The sequence below is a fragment of the Melopsittacus undulatus genome, chromosome 6 (assembly GCF_012275295.1).
Source record: "Melopsittacus undulatus isolate bMelUnd1 chromosome 6, bMelUnd1.mat.Z, whole genome shotgun sequence".
Lineage (NCBI taxonomy): Eukaryota > Metazoa > Chordata > Aves > Psittaciformes > Psittaculidae > Melopsittacus > Melopsittacus undulatus.
In genome coordinates, this window is record NC_047532.1 from 84196765 (window position 1) to 84217800 (window position 21036).

At 39.7% G+C, this 21036-nt stretch overlaps 1 protein-coding gene across 3 annotated transcripts in view; it reads left to right on the plus strand.

Moving 5' to 3' along the window:
- Positions 1 to 21036, plus strand: part of IL1RAPL2 (interleukin 1 receptor accessory protein like 2) — a 344758-nt gene that overhangs the window by 167984 nt on the left and 155738 nt on the right. For all 3 annotated transcript variants that reach the window (XM_034064325.1, XM_034064327.1, XM_034064326.1), the window contains 2 exons: positions 5476 to 5749; positions 17838 to 18024. In XM_034064325.1, the coding sequence (XP_033920216.1) occupies positions 5476 to 5749; positions 17838 to 18024 (461 nt within the window). The remainder of the gene's footprint in view (positions 1 to 5475; positions 5750 to 17837; positions 18025 to 21036) is intronic.

Below are 21036 nucleotides of genomic sequence, written 5' to 3' on the forward strand. Positions count from 1 at the left end.
AACACAGACTCTTTAAAAACCTGCCAGATACTAAAGTGATTAGGAGATCAAGGTCACCAAACACTCATTTTTAGGGTAAATATGCTGCATTTTAAACAGTTGCTTTGGTGCCCTCCTCTTGCATTTCTCTGTGCTCAGCAGAACAGTCCACTTGAAGCAAAGAGCACAGCTTTGGAAGGGCACTTCACTTCAAGTTCATGTGTCTCCAGGAGCATCTGACTTGGAAGAGGTAGCAAAGAACATGACAAGACCAGAGATTTCCTTTCCATCACAGAGTATGTTTCAGAGCTCCCTGTCACCAGCAAAATCTAACCTGCCAGCTGTGATTTGCTCTTCTCTCCATCAGCAAGTATTCCTGAGGATCCCTGTGATAAGGTGCCATGGCTCTGACATGTGCTGCAAGATGAAATGTCCCTGTCCAATAGCTTCTACTGATGTTGCTTTAGTGTTTTTGCTCTTCAATTACAGTTTCTAAGTCTCGACCTCATTAATATGCCATCACTTTTGGAAACTGAGAATTTATTCAGGATCCAAGCTGGGTTTTTTCTTTACCAGTATGTTCCTTCTTTTGCATTTTCAATGTAAGACTAGAATGCTTCTGGCTCTATATGCATATGTGAAGTCAGGTCAGAGCAATCTGTTGTTATTTGGACCTCTGGCAGTATACATTTACAGTTTGTTTGACCTCAGAGGAAATTGAGTGTTCGACTGGAATATTTGACATTTGAGTTGGGTTGTTTAGCTGTGGTTCATAAGAAAAGCTGGTCAAACCCAAGAAGCACATCCAAGTCTTAAAGACCTTTCAGTCCATCTTATAGAACATCGAGGCTTTGTGTAAGAATAAATGCATTTTTACTTATTCGTGAGCCAGAATTGGGAAATATTCACGTGTTGCTAAATCTAATGAAGTTTCTTTGCACTTACCCATGTTTGATTTAGGAATTTTGGACTATTTACACTTTAACACATCTTGAAAGTCTTGAACCTTTTTTTGCCAGGGAGTTTCAGTGTCTAAATGTTGGTAGAAAGCATGCAGGAAATGGAGGTCAGAGCAGTAGAAAAACTATTAAGTCTGTGCATGATCGTCTTCTTAGATGTTGTATTTCTACTGCAAAATAGTCCTGGTTGATGATTGCTGAATCTTCATGTTACTGTGATAGAAATGAATTATTCAGTTAAAGTTGTTAACAGGGTAGCAGGAGATCTATTGCAAAATTCACCCAGCTTGAATCATGGTAAACTTCTTGTTCTTTCCTCAAGATCAAAGGAGGTTTACTAAGTGATGCTCATCTCTAACATGCAATTTCTTGGTTTGCTGTATCTCTCAGGGGACAAGTATTTGATTTTTACCTAAAATGCAGTTTGAAATAGGAGCATGGTTAAAAACCAGTGTTCACTTGGCACAGAGAAGGGTGAATTTGTAACTCCCAGAAAAGAAACATCACAAACACCTTACCTGGGCTTCCTTCTTGCTGTTTGAGATGGCTCCTGGAGGAGGCCACCCTGCACTCCCTTCTGAAGTATCATCAGTGTAGGCTTCTCTCTCTCCCCTGTAAAACTGAGCAACTTGCTCTACATGTCAGAGATACCTGCTCAGGTGTCTTTTAGTAGAGTGGGTTCTTATTAGTTGGGCAAATATTGTCCTTTGACCATCCAGCTAAGCTGAAGGAGCTCTGCAAGCAGAGATCTTCCCTTGCGTTGGAGATGGCATCCATGATTGAATTGTGCACAGAGTGGTGAGTGTGTTGCTTTGTTTGAAAGGTGTTCTCTGACCCCTAGATGTCTCTGAATATTGGAGTATTTAAAGCATCACAGACTGGGGTGGGAGGTGGTGGTTGCTATCAGTTTTTAGGTACCTCTGCTCTTCACCTCAGCTCTCGTGGTATGAGAAGCAAAGAAGGGCTCTGGGAGGAGGCTGGGTGGCTCGGGACCATGTGCTGGGCTCAGCTCACAGACTGGTCTCATACGGAAGCACTGGGCTGTGATGAGAAGCTGGCAGAGGTCTGCAAGCACCACAGCAGGATTAGCATAGCACAGCCAGAAAGCCAGAGATGTGAAACCGATTACATACGGTGAGCCTGATCTAACACCCTGACCCTTTGTGAAGGTGATGTCCTGCCAAAGCTATTTAAAGGCATGACTGTGTTTGTTCAGATGTAGGGTGTGCTCCATTTGCTGCGCAATCAAGATCTGAAAATACCAAGTTGACAAAAATCCATGGGCTGTAACTGATTTCTCCCCTTTAAGAGTCTAAAAAACTTGCATCCCTTTTTGGACTTCCTTAGTGTAGTGCATCTGTCATTGCTATGACTCTGCAACCCCAAGCATGATGGGTATCAGTTCCTGGACTCTTTTGTTCTGTGGCTAACATAGTAAAACTCAAGCTCCTGTTTCAGAGGAATGGTTGTTGCCCATGTATTTACAGTCGCAAGCACTGCTCACTTTGTGGAGTAATAGATCTAATGTATTAGCTAGTGTATTATATTTTTAATTATGTATTTGTAGATGATTTCAATTTGAAATGCGGTTTTCAGGTAACAAGGTAGGCAAACATGTTCAACAGTGCCGTGATGTAAATTGCTGTAGGTGACAGATCCCTGCAAGAATTATTACAGGCAGATTCACAATGCAAAGAATTATTTATATGACAGCAAGCAGAAAGACAAATTACTTGGAGACTACGTACGTGCTCTTCTGTAATCGCTCATAAATTATTGCGGTTCGTGTTAAAATGCATTTAGACTCCCTAGATAACTAGATTTATTTAAAATAAGAATAATGGGAAATTATCAGGAAACAGGGAAGGAGCTGCAGTACAAACTCTCGGTGACTGCTAACATGAAAGTACATTACCTCATTGTCAGGCAACTTAATCTGTAACTTGCTTCATGATTTTGAAACCTTCATTTTCTATTCAGTGTCTCCTGAGGTTGCATTAGCCTGGATAGATAGTAGGGATGGGCCCAGTGGGGCCTCACCATGGTGAGGTGCTCCTGTGTTTCCCTGCCTGCAGGGACCCCCCTGCACCCATGTAGGGTTTCTGTGTACCCAAACACTTTCATGTTCTACAAAATAGGATTGAATGTAGTCATTTGGGTCAGGAGGGATGCAGGGACAGATAGATGGGCAAACCTCTTTTCCTGAAGAGGATGGGCTAAAAATGGGACATTGTTTTCTATATCCTCTCAATGCTCCAAATTTTACAGAATATTTCAAATAGGTGTATTTCTTGAAAGTGTCTGAAGTGCACCTGCAATAGATAGGATGTAGTTGAATGGGTTTTAGATCAAGCACTTGGTAAGGCTTAGCTGATTATTGGGTAGCAAAGATGTATATACATTGATTATATAAGTACCTGTCTGTAATCCATTATTTTTCTCTTCCTTACCACCCTGATGGTATCATATATTGAGAGCCATGCCACAAAAATGACAACAACCTTTGTTCTGGATAATGGAGTGCTAAACTCTACCTAAGCAGCTCCAGTCATTTGTAATGACAGCTTGGAGAATACTCCAAACGAATCTAACAATGCTCACGCTCCAGTGACTGACAGCACAGCAAGAGGAATAATCTCCTCTTCCACGTGAGCGCAGGGAGCCTGACCTAGATTTTAGCCTCTACAGCTTCATAGGAGGAAACATTCTTGACTGTGTATTTAACAAAAAACAGAGCAAGGGGAAGAGTCATTTCCTGTTTGATGAGTCATTGTTCAATAATTGAGATGTAGTCAAGGCGCTCCCTGAGACTTCTCCCCTCCGCAGATGTCATCAACCCCATAATGAATGGTTACTCTTGTGGCCCATGTACTCTTCTCTCCCTAATCACCACCTCCTGGCACGCCACGGAGACTGAGGTGATGTGAAATAAATGGGAAACTGGCACCGTTCTGCTTGACCCACAAGCTTCCCATGTGCGTTTGAATGTCAGTTATTCTTTACTGTGGTTTAAGTTTGCTGAATGAGCACAGGTTCAAAAGCATTAGATGACATACCAGGATTAGATTGACAGAAGGTTGACAGAATTAATTAGATCAGCTGATTTGTTTTAGGTCTAAATTCTATTTCTGAGCATCCCTGTTTGTTTTGGTTTATGCCCCTGCTTAGACTCTGTGACTTTGCTGAAGCACAGGAGGAAGGGTGCCTTTGAGAATACCTGTATGTCCTGAGAACAACGGGAATGAGCCATCTGGAGAGTTCAGTGTTGCAGCTGTAAGCTCAGCACTGCTCCTTAACTGTAAATTCACACCAGCCTAAAGAGCATAGCTTGAAAGAAGCAGAGGTTAGAAGGCCCTGATGCACTGTCATGTATAGAAACTTTGGCTCACTACGTTTGTTTAGGAAGTAAATTAATCACTTAATGAGTGAATGCTATTCAAGGTGTATATGAAATGCAGAGTATATGAGCATATCTACACTTAGAGCTTGAGAATTGATACTGTAAATGCAGAAGAGGCAAGTTGAACTTTACTTGGTTGAATTTGAGGTAACTGCATCAAGGGTGAAGATGTTCCACTTGCATGTAGCTGGATGCCATCAGTAAGTTCTAAACTATACATTTCATCAAGTCTATTAAGTGTAGGTGGTGTATTTGCCTGTTGCTGATCTGCCTTGACAGTCCTTTTCTTTGGTTATATTCTTGGTTTTCAGGCTTAGAGTTTTTCCAGCAATAAAAATAATTGAATTAAAAGGTCTGTGATCTGTGAGAGGGAGTTACATGTTGATACATACGCATGCACTAGGATTATATTGTAACGAAGATGATTTAAAATAACAGGAGGAAAAAAATGTAGGGAGAAGTAATTTTTCCTTAAACTGGCTGACATCAATTAACTTTTAAAGTTTTCGCTGAACAGAACATCAAAAGATCCCTTTTCATGTTTGTACAATTCCTGTAAAAGCTTGATTGCATAGCTAGCACATTGTGATGCTATCCTGTTGTGTATCATACCTGTCTACAGTCTGAGTAGGCTGTAATAAGCAAAAAAAGCTATGTGAAACTGTTTGGAAAGAAAATGATGAATGTTTCATCTGGGTTGGGGGTTTTTTACATAACATAATTAGCTGAGATGGATGGAAAAGTTTAAAGGGACAAAATTGGGATCAGATGCCAAGGAACATTTTCTCCCAACAGAGAAAAAGATCAAAATTGGTTTACAAGAGCAAGTAGTTATGGTGAAAATACTTGGTTTATTTATTAAAGTAGTAGTGTTTTGGGGATGAAAGTAATGATATTCTGAAGAAACGGAACTGAGTAGACACAGTGTGTGCTGTTTGTTGCATTTACATGTAACTAAAAAAGGTGCATAAACCCCTTTAATTGCTAATTTAATCAGACCCTTAAAGCTGCTTCAGGTTTTTCGCATTGATATAAAACAAAGGTTCTTTTCATTAACTGCATTTCATAAGTTGCCTTTCACTATCTTGAAAAAATATATCTGATTCTAATTTTTCTTTATTATTGTTTTGCTTTCAGTTGATGGTTGCATTGACTGGTCAGTGGATCTCAAGACATACATGGCTTTGGCAGGTGAACCAGTCCGAGTGAAATGTGCCCTTTTCTACAGCTATATCAGAACTAATTATAGCATGGCCCAAAGCACAGGTCTTAGGCTTATGTGGTACAAAAACAAAGGAGATTTAGAAGAGCCCATTATATTTTCTGAAGTTAGGATGAGCAAGGATGAAGATTCAATATGGTTTCACTCAGTTGAGTTGCAAGACAGTGGTTTCTACACCTGTGTTCTAAGGTGGGTATTGTGTTAAAGTCTAAGAATGTATAGATTGGCTTGCTTAAAAAGAAGTGTTTAAATTTAGCTCTCAGGATTGAGATATTCTTCCAGTTAATATATACTCATTATTTTTATTCTCATAATTATGTATGTCATATAGTTCTTTGTCTAAAAATTAGTTTCCCTAGTAACTGTAGTTACCGCTTTCAATAGCTATAATTAAATACGTGCTTTCAGTTAATTACTTTATTATTTTAAATCCAACATTTGCAAATTCTCAATTTGCCATAAACCTTCAGAACTGGATACTTCTTAAATCATGAGTATTTTGGTTAAGTAATGCTCTTTCTCAAATACTCTGTGTTATTCAAGAGTTAGACGCGGTTTGAATTATTCTGATGGGATTAGGCCATGGGGAGTTACAGCTCTGTCTGGTTTTGAAGAAATGTTTATTTTATTATACAGTTATGATTTGGCATAAATCTAAGCAGAGCTCGTTTGGTAAGGCACTGAAATGCATGTCTCAGAAGTATTTTGGAACTGGGGATGAGCCTTAAATTAAGCATGTGCTGGAGCTCGTGATTTCCATCATGTGGATGTTGATGTCAGCTCGGCCTAAAATGAGAAGATAAAAAAGCAAGACTCTTTAAGAATGAATGAATAAATATTCCTTAAATGATCCAGTTTTGAATTAAAAGAAGATTACAGATACTTTACATGATTTGGGTTTAAACTGTTTAGTTTTAGAGAATGAAGTTTGGTTCATCCTTGTCTGCGTCTCCATACTGAAACTATGATATTTTTTGGTTTGACAATTTAATATCAAGTATCATAGCAAAATAACATCACTGTTCAGAGCCCAGAATCTGCTCTTTCTCCATCTCTGCTAAGTCCTGCTGCCTTGTCTCAGCTGCCTCAGTCCATTTGGATCCTGAAGAATGCCTCTAAAATCAAAGATTGTGCTGTGGTTTGTGGTTGTTTGTACTGGTGACCATGGTCCAGTTTAAATACTGGATGCATCTGCCAAACTGACCATTAAGGCTGTGTTGCAGCCTTCAGAGTTAATTATTCTTTTATTAGTTGCTCTGTCAGAGGCCTGGTGTAATGTGAACTCTGTGATTTGAAATGTTACAGGCAGACAGCGATTTTGTTTCAAGGGAGTTGTACTTTTTTTGGTAAGAAGTCACTGTTGTGATAATCAAGTTACTGGTTTAATACTCTGGAAGTTTCTAATGTGAATAATCTGAACAATGAAGAATTGATCTTGGATCAAATTCTGGGACATGCTTTTTTCTGGGGAATTTCAAAGCTCTGCTCATTTACATGGCAAAGTAGTTTTGGGTAACAAATGGGCAAGTTCTTAAATAATTCATGCACTCTCCTCATTTTCACATAAAAACTGTACAATGTGCTTCTTAGAAGGCATTGCACAGCAGTAAGATCTTCCTTGTCAGTTCTGCAGCTTTCCTGCTTTGGCTAGAACTTATTTATATAATTACGGATAATTTTGCCTTTCTCAGATGTATGTCAGAGAGCAGAATAGTGGTTACACATAAAACTGTATTTCTTTCTTTACTGAATTCATTTTTTCTTCCAAAAATTTGCTAATGTATCCGTGGTGTTACTGTTTATGAAATCATAGGTGGCTTAAATTAGCTGAGGAAATAGCAATAGTAATTGATATAGTATCATTAAAGTAGGGCGAGCTCTAATGGTCTAAACCATGATCACACTTTTGTGGTAGACTACCCGCACCATTAACTGTGTAATTTCAACTTTATTAATCCATTTTTTGGAGCAGGATAAGCAGATGTTTGCATTTTAATCATTAAACCAGGCTCACCTGCTCTGTGAGGTTTTAAGAGGTCATAAATGAGAGCAGTCATTCTAGAATATGATTTTATTTTCTAGGAATATTAACAATTTCTGTTATAAATGCCTTCTTCTGTACACTGAATGAATGGAGGCTGAGAACTCAATGCAGTGGACATGAAGAGGTGACTCTGGCCCATTAGGGTGCAAGGTTTTAGGGGTGCATGCATAATGGACTCTTTTGGCTTGATAGATGAATGAAACAAAAATGGAAAGGAAGATGCTTTTGATTCAAGGTAAATGTAAAACTTCTGAAGTTTTTCTCAACAAGGAAGTTTTCATTAAGGTTTTCTAAGAGGAAATCAGAAGCAATTCAGTTCTAAATTGATGTCTTTCTAGCCACTCTCCAAGGACATGGAAAGCCCTGGTGCAACTCCTAGTGCTGCTCAAGGGGTGAAACGACACATTAGCCTGTCCCAGTGTCTAGCATGTGCTGCATTCAGCCACTTCAAGTCTCTTGTCTTTGAACAGTTCTATCTACAATTCATCCTTGTCTGTACAAAAGGGCAAAAGGGAGGGAGATGCTTGGGTGTGAAGAAGTTGTTTGTGGCTTGAAAGGAAGGACACACTCTTGAGCTGGGAAGATCTTCTCGAATAGGAGGGGATTGAACACCGAGGGTTTTTAGGAAGTTGTATATAAAAGATGCCATAGTCAACAGTGGGCAAATAAAAAAAGCTCAATGGGGAAAATTCTACCTTCACTTTTCTCTGAATTCCCAATTTGTTGAAAAGGTTTTTCACAATTCTGAAAAAAAGAAACAAACCCAAAACCCAGAAAAAAACCACAAAAAACAAACCTTTTGTTAAGAAGCTGCATTTTCTGGTTGCTCACAGGTGCTTGTAGGATCAAGGCATGAATATCTTTGAAGCAATTAGAGGGAAGTTTTCTGAAGCTTCTTCAAAAGGGTGTGTGTGAGCAGGTGAAGGATAGGCTGAGCTGACAGTGATTTGGAGATGGGTAAAAACTGAATGTGTCAGTGAATTCTTTCTTATACAGAATTGTCATTTCAATAATCACAATGTCTGTTCTGTAAATGAACCTGTAATACTGAATACAATTAAGGAACATTACAGCAGCCTTAATGAAAGAGATTGCTTCTCCAGGCTGAAGAGGTTCAATACCATAATTTAAATGTTGCCTCTCCTTTATTAACCAATTAGACATTGTTCCATAGGCAGGTGTGTGTGTGGGTGTATAAGAGGAGGCAATTGTTGTTGCATTAAAACTTACTTCTCTTTTCCCACATTTTGACACTGAGCTGACACTTGAATGCCCCCAAAAGGTAGTTTTTTCCTCCAGTGTTAACTGTAACATAGTAAGGGGTCCTGATTCTGCAGGCAAGAGTTGAGCTGTGTTAGTTCATGTGAGTTTCATGGATCTGCTTTGTTCTCATATGTCTATCTTGTGCCAAATCAGGGGTATTACTACAGCTAGATCAAGTGGCACCCAGAAGGGATTCTCACTAATGGATGGATGTGTGTTTCACTACAGATCCCAGATAAATGTTGGGACATTTATATCATGACTTTACTGCCACATACAGAAATGCTGTATTCTAGAGGTCTCTTTACAGTACAGGCCCAGGGTTTGCTGTTAATTTCCCAGCACCTGTCAGCACCACTTTCAGATAAAGCTGTCAGCATTTCTGTTAAAGAGGTTTGGTGTTCCGGGAGTTTTGCATCTGCACTCTGAATTGAAGTATCTTCAGTGGAGGATTCAGAGATTAGAGCATCAAAACCAAGGACGGGAACTAAACTGATCTAAATGCAACAAGTGGCCCAGAATCTCAGCGTATGTAAGTCATTTGCAAGATCATATGTTACTTTGCTCTCTTAAAAATACAGCTGTTTTCTGTGTTAAAATCCTCTGTAGAGAACAAGAACTGAGCCTACTTAACCTGATGAAAGAAGGGAAGATGAGGCAGGGAAGGAATCTCAGCAAAGCTCAACATCACCTTTGCCCCTCAGCTCCTGGAACCCTTTCTTCTAACTGGGGCCAGCTCCAAAATAAACTGCAGTACTGAATAAATGCTTTATAAGCAAGATCAGTAAAATATTAATGTATATTTGCTGTTAATTAACTGTTGGTGAAATAACATAACTCAATTCCTGTAATGTGAACCAGGAGGGTAGAAAGTCTGAGCCTTGCAGGGCTGCAGGAAAGCAGGAGGTAGAGATTTGTGTTTGCCAGACTGGCTGATGTAGCTAAGCCTCGATTTTTGTACAGGATACAGAATAACAAAGAAGTGAAGGCTTTGAATGCCTATGAGGCAATGAGCCTGCAGGTCTTTAATCCCAGCATTTGATGCCAGAGAACTACCAACAAACCAAGTTAGGAAATCTGCATCTTTTTCCCCTTCCTTTGTCCCTATCTGCATATTTCTTAATGGAGAACAGCATTGCTATGGACATGCACAGAAGAATCAAGCCTTTGCTTAGCCATTGGTGAAATACTGAGATGCTACTTTCTGAGCAATAATAAAATAGACTGACAGTAGATTCTGAGCCTTCTGGCTTCTGTGTGTCTGTGGAGTGCATGACCAGCAAATCAAAATCAGACTTAGAGAGCCTGGAGGGCCTGTCAGTAAAACTTCATTTGCAGCATAACCTTTGTGTTCTCACTTCTGTGGGTCTTAGGCAGAGCTGAGGAACTTGTTTCAAATGCTTACAACTTGGGCTTGCAGTATGCACACAGCATCCCAGGAAAATCATGATGTGAAAATGTGTAGGGTTTGGCTGCTTTCTCTGCAGCCATCTCTCCATTGCTTGTGGTTCTTACAGTGTGTGTTTTAATACAGGAATTCATTTTGTCCATGACAATTATCTTCTCATTACAGAATGTTTCATTTTCAGGTGCTTTAGCTTTATTCAGTGCTCAACTGTTAAGTCAAAGGTGATTTTGTATCTCAAATCCCCTTGAACACAGTGTTGTAATTCCAGTTTGGTGATAGAATATCTCCTTCCTTATGCTTCAAAGGCAAATGTTTTCTTTCCCCATAGACTTTCCCTGAAAAGACCTAAAGATGGTACTTTCTGGTGGGCAGGGTGTTCAATTATCAGATGATGGATTATGTATCTCATGGTTACCTGTCAGACTTACACACTGCTATGTGACCAGCTTTCATACTGTACTGTCCTGGGCATATCTGAAGAAGAAATTTCATACTTTGAGAAAGTGCATGTATTCAGCATGGCATAGTCTTCCCAGGCTCTGTATGACACTAACATTAAATGCCATGCATTAAAAGCATATGACATTTCCCACTTTAAAAGCAACTGATTCTGTACAAACAAAATCCCTGTGATATATGGTATTCAATACCTGAATACAGTGTTAGAGCAGATACAACATAGTATGGTTTGTGATTTATAGTGTTTTGGCATTATCAAAATGCAGAAGAAAGTAGACTCTTTTCTATCTAAAACTGTGTAAAAACTGGTAGTGCTCTTGCAAATCATTTTGATGACATTGTCTTTATTGAGAGAAATCAGTTCTATCTGTTCTTCTGACACTTAGATTTACTCAAAACCAAAGGTTTGCTTCTTTTGCCTAGTAATATGTATATTTTTGCTCACTCTTCTTTTATAAAGCTTTAAAAGAGAATATATCCATCCTCTGTTTTACTGACACCCTTTGTGTTTACTGTTAGTGGGAAGCTGCAGGAACAGTCAGGGTTTCAAGCAGAAATGCCCATGTGTTCCATAGGTTTTATTCCCTGAAGTAACAAAGTCACTGAGGTTTAGCAATGACAAGTCTGATGGGTATCCTGAATGCAATTTTGTGTGTTAGGTGTGTAATAACAAAAAAGACATAGAGGAGTAGATACAGTTATTCACACGTTGTGTGATTTGGAAGAAATAAAGGAGAGTGTTCAGTGCTCTCAGAAAGAGTGTTGCGAATACAAAATCATTAAAAGGGGATTTCTTAATACTTCCCTGGGAGCAATTCTCCCTGTGCCTCAGATTTATGGCATTGGTAATGTGGCTTTTCAGTAAGACAATATAATTTAATAGTAATATCCAGAGTTCTAATGGAAAAGTATTAGGAAATAAATGAAAAGGACTTAGTCATTTGTGGTAGCAAACTTCCGGGCAGCTTGTTGCCTTGTAATTCTTAAGGGCAAAGAAGAAGAGAGCAAACCTGGCCAATTACAGGATTTCTTCTGCTGGAATAGGATGTGCTGAAGCTGACAGAGACCAGATAGTTCATGAACTTCAGTGTGATATGCTAGAGGTAACCTGATATTCTTTCAGCTTCTGTATTTCTTCTGTGTTATGTATTATATTCTCATATAATCATTCCTAATAACTAACATTTTTGAAGACTTGGGAAAAAAGAATAACCCCGATCCAAGGAACACTGTTGACCTGTGAGATTCAACTTAAATACTAGGAGATTTTCTCTCTATGCCCGAGTAGACCCTGTTGGACTGCCTGGTAATTTGTTTGGCTTTCAATTGCTTCCCTCATCATACAGAGATCAGAAGGACCAGCGCATATGTGTGAAGGCAAACAGAAAAGAAATAGCTCCTCCTGCCCCTTAACCATGTGAAAATCAGACTGGCTGTCACTGTTAGAGAGATTAAAAACTCATGGTACTAGACATTATCCCTGAATTTTCAAACGTGGTCTTGCTGTTATGGGCTTATCATTGACTGTGCTAGGCACATCCTGACATTTTTATGTCACATTTCCCTCTTAATAAGGATGTTAGCGGGAGTCCGGCTTTAATTTAAACTTAGATCTAAGTTTTGGTGAGAGAGAAACTCTACCCAGCTGCCAGATCCAAACATCTTTTCTTCTCTGTCCCAGGGAAGAAAAGCAAGCCTGAAAATTCCCTGAAAAGGGCTAACTCACAGTGAGGAGTACAGGTCTTGCTTTTAAATGCCTCTGGTGAGAACTATATTCCTGATGGTTAACTTGAGACATCTCTGGATATCTGATTTTCAGGCTGTCATTAATGTAAGCCTTTTAAAAATACCTTTCAGTGGCTTTGCTCAGAAATTCTTTATTTTGAACAGTAATGGGATAGCCTTTCTTCATTGTAAAACATGGGCCTCTGGGACATCTAGAATGCCTTGGTCAAGCTGAAATGGTCATCTTGTCTCTAGTGAATCTTGTATAGAAATTAAATCTTGGGAGAAAATAAGTACAGAAAGAATAAAAACCCTTAGAGAGTGTTGGCTTAGCTCAGCTTGAAATGCTTTCTCAACCTGAAGGGAATGGGGCTTTGAATGGTACCTCTCTCTGGATTCACAATGCGGGTCGAGGAGCAGAGGACATAGAGATAATGCAAGAACATTGGATTTGTGATATCTTACTGTTTTAGCACTTCATTTTCTGAGATCATCTTCCATGATATTGTTTTCTTTGTTAGTAGGATCTTGAGAATGAGTCAAACATTAAAGAAGGGGTAACATGGAATTAGGATTTCTCTTTATCACTCATAGGAGTTGGTATTAGAATTACAGTTATAATACCAACAAGCAGCCAAAACACAAGACGGGAATGTTGGGAATTGTGCCATGGCCCATGTATACAAGCCACAGAATGGCTGCACCTTTTGGCTTATGGATCAGGCAGCAACTGCAGCAGTGCCAGCTATCTATTGAAGTGTTCCACTTCAGACATTGCTCTCTCACTTGACAATAAAAAGGAAACAAAAAGAAAACGTTGAAGGTTCTGTGATTTCTCACATCTGAGAGTGATTTACACCTAAGTGGGATATTAATCTGTTCCAGACAATGACCCCTAACATGCAGCAGTGGTAGTCCACAAGAAATAAGTCAATGCTTGAAAGAGCAAGTAATAATCCATTTGTTTTTAGGAAGGATGTTAGGTTTGTGTGATCTGAAAGAAAAACCAGTCTTAATAACTCATTTTTCTTTAAGCAGATCACCAAACAATGACTTACTCGATCTGAACAAAGCAAGCTCAGATAACAATGAAAGTGCTTGGTAACCATTATGTGAAATGTAAAATTTAGGAATACATTTATAACATTCTCATGAAGAGAGAGGAAACCAATCAAATACTGATGTCTGAAAGCTGATAACATAGCACATTCTTATAGCAGTTGGTAGTAGACCTGGTAGAGCATTAAGTGCTGTGGCCCTTCAGATCGGCAAAGACGGTTGATGGTGTAGTTATTGCTGTTACTGTTTTAACTTGGAATAAGCAATAGGTTGACTCATACAGTCCTGCAATCAGTATTCCAGTGAACTAATGAAAATGTCATTAGAACAGACAGAGCATTTAGGTATGTTGGGAGAAGTCTGAGTTGTGTTGTTCCTTGAGCATTGCTTTGATAAATACATTCCCAGCTTTTGGATCTACCTCCAAAATCTTAGAATTTAATAAAAATCCCAACACTGAATAAAAAATAAGCCTGTAAGATAGGAAAAAAAAGTCCTCTTGTATAAATATGCAATTCAAATATGGGTTAGTTTATGGGTAAGTGGGGGGGGGGTTAGTTTTATTCTATCTACTCAATATAAAATACTAACCCACTTTGCTGCTTCTTTCCTCTTTATGAGAAAATCAATAAAGGGGGAAGAGTCTGTGATTACTAGAGACAAAATAGTTTTATTTGACTCTTTAACAAACCACCCTCACTTAGCAGAAACACACATGCCAAAGGAGTTGTTTTCCAGAGTTGTGAATATTTCCTCTAATTTGAATTCAGCCTTAGGGCTGATGAATTGTCTTGAATCCAAAACAAGATGAAGAATTATGTAGGGACTGGCACTTCCATTTCAAATGTCCTTCTTATTCATTTATTTATATCCTCCCTTTTTCCCTCTTGTCCTGGCTTCGAAGTCAAGCCAAACTCACAGTTTGCTTTGCTTTTGTTTTGAGACCTGCTAAACTCCCTTGGTTTCCCCTGTGGTTTTCTACTGGATTCTAAGCTGGCTTCAGCTTGTGGTTTGGAGCCAGTTCCATGTGGCCTGGGATTACAAATGCTGTGCCACCAGAGCAAAAGAAACTGCTTTGTGAACTCTGGCAAAGCTAAACTTGTCTTCACATTTCCAGTCGAGAGAGTAGGCCCAGTTTATAACTATTCCCTTGAAATAGATCTTAGTTTCAGTGTGAAAACATAGGCAATTTTTCTTCTTTGTACTATCAAGTAATTCTTTCTTTTCTTTGCCTCCCAGAATTCTGCCTCAAAATTGGGAAGAGCAATGAGGCTGATCAAACTGGTGTTTCCTTTTGCTCATGAGTGGAATATAACTGTTATCCCAGACTGACTACATTAAATGAAGGCTGCTGCTTCATTCGCTGGTATTCCTGCAGAAGTTGCCCTTGTCTGAATTACCAGCACTAACTTGAGTGGCTGGTGCAGCATTCATAAAGCTTTCAAGTCTGTTGCTGTTGATTTAGTGAGGGCTTCCTTCATCACGAGCCTGAATAGATTTATTGTCACAGTCATGGAGTGTGAACAAAAGTGATAGTACTCACCAGGCACTTAGTTTTCTCAATTCTACTCAATTCTAATTGTAAGTAATGAAAAGAGTACTACATTTTTAGGTCATGGTTCCAGGAAGCATTTTAAATAGAAGGAGCCTCCAGGGCTTTTCAAAATACAATCTAAATAATGCAAGATTGTTAGAAGAAAATACAACCCTATTAAATAACACCAAGTAATGGACAGCTATTCAAAGTCATTCTTGATTAGGCTAGGTCATTATTACTGAGCACGTGTGACCTTAATTGCACCCAGTAATACTTGTATTTATTCAGGAAAGCTAAGTAATCATTACTAATTAATTACTATTGATATACTCAGTGGATGTATCCATATTCTGTGGATTTTCCGTGCTGTATTAGGAAGCATTGAAACTTTCTGAATATGTTTTATTTTCTTCCTACAAAGAAAGTAACCCTTTTCAATACAAAAGCAAGTAGTGTGGGAGAAAGTGGACTTATGTTCACTAAATCGTGTAAGTATTTCTGAAATGCCTACCCCAAATTGTGTGGTTTTTTTGCAGACCAGAGAACTTTTGTTTCAGGTAAAATAATATGTTCTGTGCAGTTTGTGAGGATGAGACTTTATTGTAGCCTCTGAAGTGAAAGACATCATAGCAGTGTGCAGGGTGAGCCTTTCCACTCTGAGCTAAGGGACCCATTTATTACATAGATTTACAGGTGACATATTTAACAGAAGGGGTAAGGAGGGGGAAGTGTGTGGTTCTGCTGAATATTTAACACTAATGATGCTGAAAATGGGAATGTTCTGAAGATTGCCTGTTGATTTGCCTTGCAAATACCTGCTTGTGGCACACACTCCTTTGACAAGGAGCCATTTGCACAGTGTTTTGTCAGTGCTTGTTTAGCATGAAGCTCAGAGTCATGATAAAGTGTCCCTATGGATCTTTTTATTTTCTTCCCAATACAGGCTTACTTGACAGAGTGACACGTTTAAATATTTCATAAGAAAAGATTTGTTATGGAGCACATTGGATTTTTCTATTATTGTTTTTGATTTAAATTAAAAGCATAGTCTTGATTCTAATTGGAGGGGGTAAGCAGCTGGGATCATTAGTGTCAGGGTCTGACTGATGGATCACTTTCCAGCTGCACAGGGCACTTTCTGTCTGCTGTGCCACCTCTTGCCTCAGCTAAACCAGTTTGTGGCAAGGTTGGGATGGAAGAGGCAGCAGCAGCACCTCCTGCATGAGCTCTCCACATTGCCCTTCAATGGCAGTAACCACCCAGCCCCCTTGGTTTCCAGGCTTTTTTGGTTGTAGGGCAGTCAATTAAAATGACAAAATGATGCATGGTGTGAGGAAGGGCCTCATTATGTTGTTGCTTGTACTTTGTAGCTTGGCATCATACCTAATGAAAGGCAGAGGCTGACAGCCTGGCTTGCAATGATCCTGTGTACAGATGCTTCACAGTAACACCATGACAGACACCAGTTTGGGGGTTTTTACTGTGTGTCTGATAGCTCTGATAAAGATGTGAGTCTGAAGGAAGTCAATTTAATCCTGTCTTCATGATTGTCAAGCGTGGAAGCTGGGCCACTCATGTTTATTCTACACTAATTAAACCCAGTTGTAGATCTCACTGCGCTCACCTGGGCTTGACTCTGGGTTCTTTGGCGATAGAGCAGGCACGGTTTGAAGTGCTGGGGGGGTTACATGTTTTGAGGTTTTAAGGCCATCATATAGCCATGTAACCTCCAGTCTGACCTGTGTAACTGTGCTGGGAGCACTGGTGGCAGGGCCTCGCTGAGGGCAGTGCTGAGGGAGCCTTGGGAAGGTGAGGCTAGGAAAGAGCAGGGCAGTGCCGAGAGTGAGGGAAGAAGTGTGAGGAACAGCCCCATGGCCACGGAAGAACCCAGGGGAGCTGGTGTTCATAACAGGAGCTGCAGCCATGCTGAAGCAGGGGAACATGAGAGGAGGAAGGAGTGGCGGAGAGGAGCCGTTGTGGACACACCACATCCCACTGTTCCCTGCACTACTTGCAAGGAGGGACAGGTAGAGGAGTAAAAAAGGAAGTGAGGGGAATGTGGTTTAGTTGGTTTGTCTTTGTCACAGCTAAGCCTATTTTAACTTGTAATTAATTAAAACAGTTTTTTCCAAGTCTGTTTTGCCCATGACAGTAATTGGTAAGTGATCTCTTTATCTTGACCCACAAGCTTGTTCGTGTTACCTCCTCCTTCCCATCCTCTTGAGGGGGAGTGAGGGAGCAGCTGAGTGGGTGGCTGCAGCTGGTCCAGGTCGACCCACCACAGTATCATATGCTATAGGATTTTATATAGCAGTTTCTGCTGAGGGAGGAATTCTTTCTGCATCATGTGGTTTAACATCCAGCACATAACTCTTCTTCTCAAATGTATAGCACTGTGTACTGGAGTGAAATCTTAAGGTGGGAAAGAAAGAGGTAGAGGAGGAGTGTGTGTGACAGAGGAAACGGGATACTGTATCTTGACCAGTGTTTGAGATGCCAGCAGGTTCTTGTGTTCATAGATTTTAAAGCTCAAAAGAGCTGCTGTTCTGGCTTAGATCATATATCAACAAAATGTCTACACAGTTCTTCATTAGCAAATCAGAAATGAGTCTACATTTTCTCATCATTCCCACATGTTGGAAATGCACAGCAGGACAGTCACTATTTGAGCGTGCAGCAGAAGTGCTTGGGAAATGGAGAGCTTAACAAAGAACTTATAGTGCTAAAACAAGCATAGTAAAAAGGAGGTAGAGTAAATGAAAATGTCTTTTTCTCCTTGCAGAAACTCAACGTATTGCATGAAGGTGTCCATGTCCTTGACAGTAGCTGAGAATGAATCCGGGCTGTGCTACAACAGCAAGATCAGATACCTGGAAAAATCAGAAGTCACTAAGAGAAAGACAATCTCTTGTCCTGATATTGAGGATTATAAAACAGCCAGTCAAGAGCCGGATGTGGTGTGGTACAAGGTAACTATTGCTGTTGTATTGCTGTTGTGCTGAAACTATACAAAACTTCTGTTTTCAGACTGAGGCTTAAAGATGGCCTTTCTGAGCCTGCAGTGGTTTGTAACTGGGCTGGAAGAAGTTTTCCCAGTATACAGAAGTACTGTTAAAGCACAGTCAAAACTACCCAGCATAGTCATCATCCAGCAGAAATCAGCAGCAATGAGCATGTTCTGTGCAAGAGGTTCCATGACTTCTCTAACAGTAGTGCCATGTTACCAAACCACTCTGCTTCTGTACCAGTTTCCACCTTAGTGCAGTGTCTCCCTACCTGATACTGTAGTAGGAACAAAGGGAGGCAGCCTTCAGTGGAGTCAAAGGTGTATCAGCACCACCAGCTTCAGTAGTGCTACCCAGTTAGTTTGTATGAAGTCTGTTGGGTAATTTCACAGAGATGCCTTTACTGTCACTGAGGTTCCTTGAGTAATTTTACTGATGTGTGTTAATTTTAGCTGAAGTCTGTTAGATACCTTTACTACTTAGCAGGTAACTCAGCTGGCTACACCTTCTCCAAGGCCTGTCACATCTCACACACCACTTTCAGGAGCACATGTATGAACAGTGTGTTGCTGTAGATCTCCAAGAAAACACAAGAGTGACTAAAATACAGGTTGTCATGGAGATGTCAGGTAGCGAGACCATAGAAAGGTCTGGCAAATTTTACCTGTTGTCTAGACTGGGACCAGTCTGATATTTGAAAAGCCCTTGGGTATGGGTTGCTACAAGAAACAATGGAGAAGAATAAATAGCTGAGAATCAGAAGGGACAAGAAATAGTTGGGCAAGAGGAAGAGCTGACTTGGGGTCTGTGGAAAATAGAGTTTAGACTGTAGGGATAAAGGCAGAATGAGTTTAGGACCAACTTGATTCAGGTAATGAAAGCAAAAACATACAAGCTAATTAAATCCTGAATTTTGAGTGCTTGATTTTGCCAACCTTAGTAATGTTCTTTAAAGATAGTTATTTTGTGTGAATTAAATAACATGTGCAGAACTGCTGATTATTTTTTTCCTCCTTTAGCAGGTTGCATCAGAAAAGAGCAATTAGAAAAGTTGTCACTATTCAGTTTTTTACAGAAATCTTACATGTTCTATCTTGTAGTAACAAAATGTGTGCTGTAGTATGAAACAAAGCATTGCTAGTATAAACAAGGTTTTCCTTTCAGCCACTGAAGCTGTTTATCTTGGCATATGGGTGGATATCTTCAGTGCTGTTCATACATAAAATATATGTATTCAGTTAAGTCTGAAATCTCAGAGAAAAGAGAGAACCTGTTTCTTGCCCTACCTATCTAGGTTTTACTGAAGACCAGATCACTGAAGATCTCTTTTCTTTGCAAGAGCACACTGCAGAAATAGTCTGTCAGGGGTTATCTTTAGCTGTCATGGAGCAGAAGTCATTCTAAGGAAGATGTATGTACAACCCCAGATCAACAATGCTTTGTGCTGACCAAGAAAGGGAACAGAAAGGTCTTTGTTCTGTATACCCACACGTTATCTGGGTTGCACACACAGGTGGTGTGACACAAGGCTGGAGTACAACAGCTGACTGACAAGGCACCACTGTGTTGTAATTGAGCAGAATTAATGTGGTTTGATGATAATGGTGAGACAGCTGAAGTTGACAACTTCATTATGAAGTTTAGGTTGATAATGAAGAGCCATTAGTGGAATAACCTGCTACATATACCTCGTTATCCATAATTAACAATAATGTGCTATCAGTTCAGTTCTTTGACAACACCTGTGTTATCTGGGGATGAGTCAGGAAGCTCAGTAATGTGAAATGCCTGTATTAATATTATGCAGAAGGTACATAGGTTATTCTTTGAAATTTATGATGAGTACTGGTGTAACCCCTACAAAGCGCAGTGTGGGACTTAAGATCATGCTGTGTAAGGCAGAAAAAAGCAGGTCCCTTCTCCCAAAGAATAAAGTGATATTCTGCTTTGGATGTAACCCTTGCTTTCTGAAGAAGGCATCTATTTCCAGTCATAACATACTAGATCCTTAAGTATTCTTCCTCTACCATTGTGATTGAGTTTGACATGTACATGAAGGTGTAATCAGCCATCTTCTTGTGTAAATGTGCTCTGGAGGCACTGGGGGCCTATTCCTTTTCATTACACTGAAATATTCGGGGCAAAGCATAAGTTGTGCAAAATAGAACAGCAGGTAAATAAAACCAAGGAAGTCCTTGAGGTGCCTTCTTTAAGCATTTGTCTGAAAAGAGGAAGCCTTTTGTTCATGAGAACCTGCCATTTTGCTGGTAATTGAGGAGCTTGTATTTGTGACTAATGAAATACCATCAGACAGGACAGTGATGGTGTGAGCCCTCCATGTGCATGACTTGCCCTGCCTTCGAAAAAGCTTCTCTGTGTGGAGGGGTTAATGAATGTCAGCCAATAATGCATTGATTTACAGGGAGTTAACTGTAATTTAAACATGCTCTAAAATAATTATGCCTGAATAGATTTCCACATGCACACTATAGAAGTAATAAAACATTTGCCGTGAGGATTTGTTCTAGTAGTAGTATGAACTTCACTTCTGGCTAGAATTACAGTGATCAAACAATTAATTCCACTGATCTTCACACAGCTCTGTTAGGCCTGGCAGAACAGGTTTGACAAGAAGTATAAGGATTCCTTTTAAATAGATGTATGTGTCAAGTTAAGATTGATTGAATGAACAGGATTTAACAGGAAGAGCAGTTTAATGAAAAATCAATTGGCAGAGGAAAGAAGTATGTTGGAAAAGGGTTGGAACTAGATGATCTTGAGGTCCTTTCCAATCCTAACTATTCTATGATTCTATGTTGCCTCTTGAATGTGGAGTCTTGATCCATTCCTGCTGTCTCTTGCCTTCCTCTAGATTGAAGGAAGGGCTGTGAAAACAAAGGTCAGGTGAGAGGCAGGTAGTTCTTATCTACCCTACAAAAAAAGAGAGTTAATGTGATGCTGGCACTTGAATTTGGG